At 33.4% G+C, this 6,142-nt stretch overlaps 1 protein-coding gene across 1 annotated transcript; it reads right to left on the bottom strand.

Annotated features, from left to right (window-relative positions):
* Positions 1 to 3,372: 3,372 nt before the first annotated feature.
* Positions 3,373 to 4,782, bottom strand: LOC120163780 (alpha/beta hydrolase domain-containing protein 17B-like). The gene is made up of 5 exons (XM_039173616.1): positions 4,417 to 4,782; positions 4,242 to 4,278; positions 3,866 to 4,102; positions 3,717 to 3,764; positions 3,373 to 3,624 (listed from the first exon to the last, which is right to left on the bottom strand). Exons 1-5 carry the CDS (start codon positions 4,713 to 4,715, stop codon positions 3,373 to 3,375), a joined length of 873 nt encoding a protein of 290 aa, XP_039029547.1. The 5' UTR covers positions 4,716 to 4,782.
* Positions 4,783 to 6,142: the final 1,360 nt, after the last annotated feature.

Consider the following 6,142-nt stretch of genomic DNA (forward strand, 5'->3'; position numbering starts at 1 on the left):
TCAATTTTTTCTTCAAAAAACATACCTAACGATTAGTTTTTGTTTCATTTTAGTAGCTTGTAGTTAAGAATTTAACTGAACTGCATTTTTTATGGGTAAACTACATCATTCATTACTCAACTATATTCTTACTCCTATTTTGGTACTAAAGTTTAAAAAATTTCAATTTAACTACTCAACTTTCAAATTGCTCCTATTTTAACCAGTCTAGTTTATTTTATTAGTAATTTGTGACATACCATTTATTATTATGATTTTTATTAATATATAATTAAAAATAAAAAAAACAAATTTAAAAGTTAGAGTGATTAAATTATGGGTAATTTGAAAGTTAAGTAATTAAATTAAAAAATTAAACTTTAGTGACTAAAATAGGAGTGAGAAGATAGTTGAGTGATAAATGATGCAATTTACCCATAAATATGTATCACGAGTAAATCACCTGTTAAGTTTTTAAGGCAGGGTACTAAAATGAAAAAAAAAACTAAATATTAGGTATGATTTTGAAAAAATTGGAAGTTTAGGTACTAAAACGGACCAAAGCTGATAGTTTAGGTACAAAATGCATAATTTACCCTTAAATTTATTAAAAAATTATTATTATAACATTATGATTATTATTAGAGAAAATAACCTCAGTGATCAAAAATGCCTTATAATATACGATTTTAACCAACTTTTTTTGGATTTGCCAAAATGACCAACTAAATCGCAATGCGATCGATAATTCGCAACGCGATCTCCGGTATCGCAAATCAGTTTCCATATTCGCAACGCTAACTTCGACTATCGCATTGCGATTTACATATTCGCATTGCGATAGTCCAAGTTCGCGTTGCGATTTATTCCAAGTTCGTTGCGATAGTCGAAGTTCGCGTTGCGATTTATTCCAAGTTCGCGTTGCGATTTATTCCAAATTCGTTGCGATAGTCGAAGTTCGCGTTGCGATTTATTCCAAGTTCGTTGTGATAGTCCAAAATCGCAACGACGGTATTGCATTTGTTTCTTAAGAATTTTCTCTAAAAAGATAGTATTCGTGCGGACGTATCGAAGACACGTATTACCACGACCATGACCCGACCCGACCCGATCCGAGACGAGACAGACGGCGGCGGCGGCGGCGCGCGAGAGTCCCCCTTGTTCTCTATCACTCAACAAGGAAGTGGGAAAGCCAAGCCTTAAATACCATTCCCAATAGTGTTTCCAATACTATGTGGGATTGAGCATTACCAACACTTGTTCCCAATACTATGTGGGATTGAGCCTTAAATAGTGATATTATTTTTGAATGTTTTGCTTAAAATTGCAATAATCGCGATTGATTGTAGATTGACATTTAATTATGACATATTTAATCGTATAATACTAATGCAATTGGTTGCTGATTCAGTTGTTTTAAGGTGCATGATTGTTAATTGTTTCCTGAATAATCACATTGTATTGGAAACAAGTGTTGGTAATGCTCAATCCCACATAGTATTGGAAACACTATTGGGAATGGTATTTAAGGCTTGGCTTTCCCACTTCCTTGTTGAGTGATAGAGAACAAGGGGGACTCTCGCTCGTCGTCGCCGCCGCCGTCCGTCTCGGGTCGGGTCGGGTCGTGGTCATGGTCGTGGTCGTGGTAATACGTGTCTTCGACACGTCCGCGCGAATACTATCTTTTTAGAGAAAATTCTTAAGAAACAAATGAAATACCACCAGTCGTTGCGATTTTGGACTATCGCAATGCGAACTTGGACTCTCGCAATGCGAATATGTAAATCGCAATGCGATAGTCCAAGTTCGCATTGCGATTGTCGACTATCGCAATGCGATAGTCCAAGTTCGCATTGCGATAGTCGACTATCGCAATGCGATAGTCCAAGTTCGCATTGCGATAGTCGACTATCGCATTGCGATTTACATATTCGCATTGCGATAGTCCAAGTTCGCATTGCGATAGTCAAAGTTCGCGTTGCGAATCTGGAAACTGATTTGCGATACCGGAGATCGCGTTGCGAATTATCGATCGCATTGCGATTTAGTAGGTCATTTTGGCAAATCCAAAAAAAGTTGGTTAAAATCGTATATTATAAGGCATTTTTGGTCACTGAGGTTATTTTCTCTTATTATTATTGTTTTTGGTTGCCTTCCCGGTTCCAAGATTTTCCCTTGACTAATCCAGACCGACCCGTGTCGCAATCCTAGCTTTGGTGATTATGGTTATTATTTTATAACATATCAATAAATATAATGATTATTTTATAACTTTTTAAAAGTTTAATGCTAAAAAACTATTTAAATATAATTTAATAATCTTATACTTATCCTATTTAAAATTGTTGAAACATCAGTTGTCATGTGTACATGTGAGAACTTATATATAGCAAATCTAGATAGCTAGATGTCATTTGTTGTTCTGTTAATAAGAACTAAAACAAATTGTTTTTGTTTCAATGACTATAGTGGCAAACCTTTCGATTAACAAGGACTCTTTCTCTAATTTTAATATGTAGTTTTTTAAATGAGATTTACACAAAATCTGATTGTGGTCTATCAATCACTATTCAATTTGCTCACTTACAATTATATTTTAGGGTAAACTACTCAGTTGACCATTTTACTATTTAGCCCTTTTATTTTTTTCATCGATCTTTCAATTTTGTCAATCATACCACATAACTATTTAATTGTTTCAATCAAATCACTAGTTGTTAACGTTGACAAAAATGATGATGTGGCGGTTAAAAGTCACTACTCAGTTGACCACTTAACTATTTGATTATTTCAATCAAGCCACATAACTATAATTATGCCAATTCCTTTTAACTGGCATGTCATCATTTCCGTCAACTGTTAAAGGCTTAATTGAAAAAATTAAATAGTTATAAGGTATGATTGACAAAATTGAAAGATCGATGATAAAAGTAAAAGGGCTAAATAGTTAAGTGATCAATTGAGTAGTTTACCCTATATTTTATTTAAAATCACACTTCAATTTTCCCACGGCCACGGATGTGTACTTCTTAACTTTAAATTTTATATTTTTACACTAGAATTAAAATTAGGTTGTATTTTTATTAATTATGAAACTTAAAACTAATGTAATTATTTAAAAAAAATTATGTATGAGTTTTAAATTTGTCCCAAAGTTTTTTCCCTCTCCCATATTAATTAAAACGTACTATATAAAATTATTATTTAAAATAAATTTATTATGAACCCTCAAAAGATTTCGATGATGGAATATAATATTATTCTATTTTGGTATTTTGGGTTCAAGCAACAATGTATGTAAGATATATAAGTGTTGTCAATAGTTTTAAATTTTTTGAACAAATACTACATTATAATCAAACAGATTAAAAAATGTTGATTAATAAACTAAATTTACTTAAATCTCAAGGATTTATTGCTTTTAAAGTCTGTAAAACTGGGGCTGTAAGTAAGTTGTTTATCTGGTTGTGTAATCGAAATCTTCTCCATATTATTGATGAATTTGCGTAGATTCTCAATGTACTCGGGGAAAGTTTCCAGGTCGCAGTGGCCTCCACCTTTGATCCATAAAGGATCGTATTTTTCCTTTGAAAGTTCCCATAATCGCTTCCCATGAGACCAATTCACTGTGTCATCATTCGTGCCCTGCAACCATTTGATCCGACATCAAATAATGCATGTCAATGAATCAAAAAAAACTTCACTTCATTTATATATATATATATATATACACTTACATGTATAACAAAAACTGGGCAGTTAACACGCTGGATTTTGTCTATATTCTGCAAACATTTGGAAACAACTTGCTCAATACAAAAACCAGATCATTGAAGATCGCAGAAACATACAGATGGTTTACAGGGAAGGTTAAGATGAAGCTTACTTTGAAGATATCGAACCAGAAGGTCGTCTTGACCGGATATAGGACCCGAACGCCGGAAAGGATGGGACTATGAAGAACAACTCCTCTTAGTTTCTGTAAATGAGGGACCAAATGTAGAGTCGGTCCACTTCCAACAGATTGGCCGTACAATATCAGTTCTTCCTGTTTAACCCCATATTCTTTCTTCAAACAATTGCATACGGCTTCTATGTCGTAATACGTGTTCAGTTCGGATGGCTGTGGAAATTGCAGGTATAAAATTTAGTCCCAGAGGTGTATTGAATATTGATAGATGATATATTCAAACACAAACACAAAGTATGATCCTTGAAATATTTGAATACGAACACGAACACACACAAAAAGACCCCTTTACCTTGCCAGATGATGCTCCATAACCTGAGTAATCATAGCTGCAGGAAAAAAGAAAAGAAAGCAAAGGCAATACAATCACATGATGACAATAATCATAGTCGGAGGATGTGTGGTATATTTAACTCGAAACGAGTCATTTAATATCGAACTAGTAGTGTTAAAACGAACCAAGGTACCTCATAATATTGACACGGAGGTAGGCTCGGAGTTCATTGAAGAGGTCATGCATTTGGCCTAAATCAGCAGCATTGCCATGGGAATACAAGAGGGTGAGCCTGGCATAAGGGTGTTTCCAGAAGGTGGCAGCGATTTTATTACCGCCTTTGGTATCAAGCAGATGGACATTCATGTTCTTGTCGGGAATCACCCCGGTTAAAGCCAGCAGCCCATCTTTCTCCATGTAAACACCGTACGTTGGTGGGTCTGGTGGGAAAAAGGCGAGCTTCGAAGCCATGCTCGACGTCACGTTCCCCATTTTACAATACACCAGACACCACCAAAGGGATAACAAAATCTCTCTTCTTTTCCCGCCACCTTAAAGTTATCAAATTGGACAATGCATACAATGAACATAGAGGGGAGGGCTTCCTTCTTTTTGAATGAATGTTTGGTTTAAAAGCGCGGTTATTGTTATGTTTCCTTAAAATTTGCAAAACACTCCTAGAAATATTTCTAGTCCAGTGATCTTATAAGCAATGGTTGTCTATAATTTTCAGTATTCAAATTGTATAAATATTGGCCCGACTTTATTAACTATATATGAACTTATTACACGACTGGTGGCAAGACAAGGGCCAAGGCCACAGAACAATTATAAAGAGGTTTCTGGCCGAACTATAATGAAAACAGTAACAAGGCCCAAGGCCACCAAAAAAAATTATTTCGTTTCCTTTCTTCGTTTATTCATATATTTCTCTTTCTCTTTCAAATATAATAAAATCAATTGAATTTCATTTTATTATTTCGAATAAAAATTGTTGTTATTTCTTAAAAAGTCAGGTTCGAGTATCAGAAACGGTCAACCTAGACCATTCTTTCTCACGGATGACATTCTGACATTTTTCTTTACTACAAAAAGCAAATTGTTGTATTCTAATTTCTAATGATGAAAAGACCACTTAAGTCCCTTTAAGTTTCAAATTTGTGAAAATTGGTCCCTCTCAAGAAAAGAGGAACAGTTTGGTCTTCGACAAATTTGGAAGTGAACAATTAATCACACGTTTAATGTTTTCCACCAACTCTACATCATTTTAATTGATATGATAACGACTCTAATTTTTAGTATTTATATTTTATGTCAAATTTGGTTTTGGGTTTGATTCCAATTTTTAATATTTATATTTTATGTCGATTCTAATTTTTATCATCATTTTGATTGATATCATTAAGTTTATTTGCTTTTAAAAAAAAACTATGTATCTTAAGTTTAAAATACTTTTATATATAAATTTCAATATATTAATAATTAAATAAATTTAAAAGTTTATTGAATGAATTATTTGTAGTCAAATGATAATTTTAGAAGCTCATTGTGAGAATATGTGTTGACATTTGTACTTTTTTAAATGGGTAAATTATAAATTCAATGACTAAATTTTCATTTTACTCTTATTTCATTCATTACACTTTAAAAAAGTTTTAATTTAATTACTCAATTTTATACATTTAATTTTTTGTTGCTCCATGGTTAACTTTGTAACATTGTGTATGCATGGGAGTCGTTAGGGTTGGCGGGATTTCTTGGTTCGGTTGGCTCCTTCATTTGTACGTCTCATTTGCATTGGTTTGAAACCGTGGCTTCTATTCTGGATATAGATAGATTCGCCGAATTTTTATTTTTTTTATGGAATATATGGTATAGGCGTAATACTAAGGTTCATGATGCTAAATATCAACCCCATG

The sequence above is a fragment of the Hibiscus syriacus genome, unplaced genomic scaffold (genome assembly GCF_006381635.1).
Source record: "Hibiscus syriacus cultivar Baekdansim isolate YM2019G1 unplaced genomic scaffold, ASM638163v2 tig00111495_pilon, whole genome shotgun sequence".
NCBI lineage: Eukaryota > Viridiplantae > Streptophyta > Magnoliopsida > Malvales > Malvaceae > Hibiscus > Hibiscus syriacus.

What these genes read in the sequence shown, in the direction of transcription:
- LOC120163780 (XM_039173616.1), bottom strand. Translation starts at nt 4,715, where the DNA reads ATGGGGAACGTGACGTCGAGCATGGCTTCGAAGCTCGCCTTTTTCCCA. An exon ending in CTCCGTGTCAATATTATGAG is followed by an intron (nt 4,279 to 4,416) that starts GTACCTTGGTTC and finishes TTTTTCCTGCAG; the next exon opens with CTATGATTACTCAGGTTATG. An exon ending in GCCCAGTTTTTGTTATACAT is followed by an intron (nt 3,625 to 3,716) that starts GTAAGTGTATAT and finishes AAATGGTTGCAG; the next exon opens with GGCACGAATGATGACACAGT.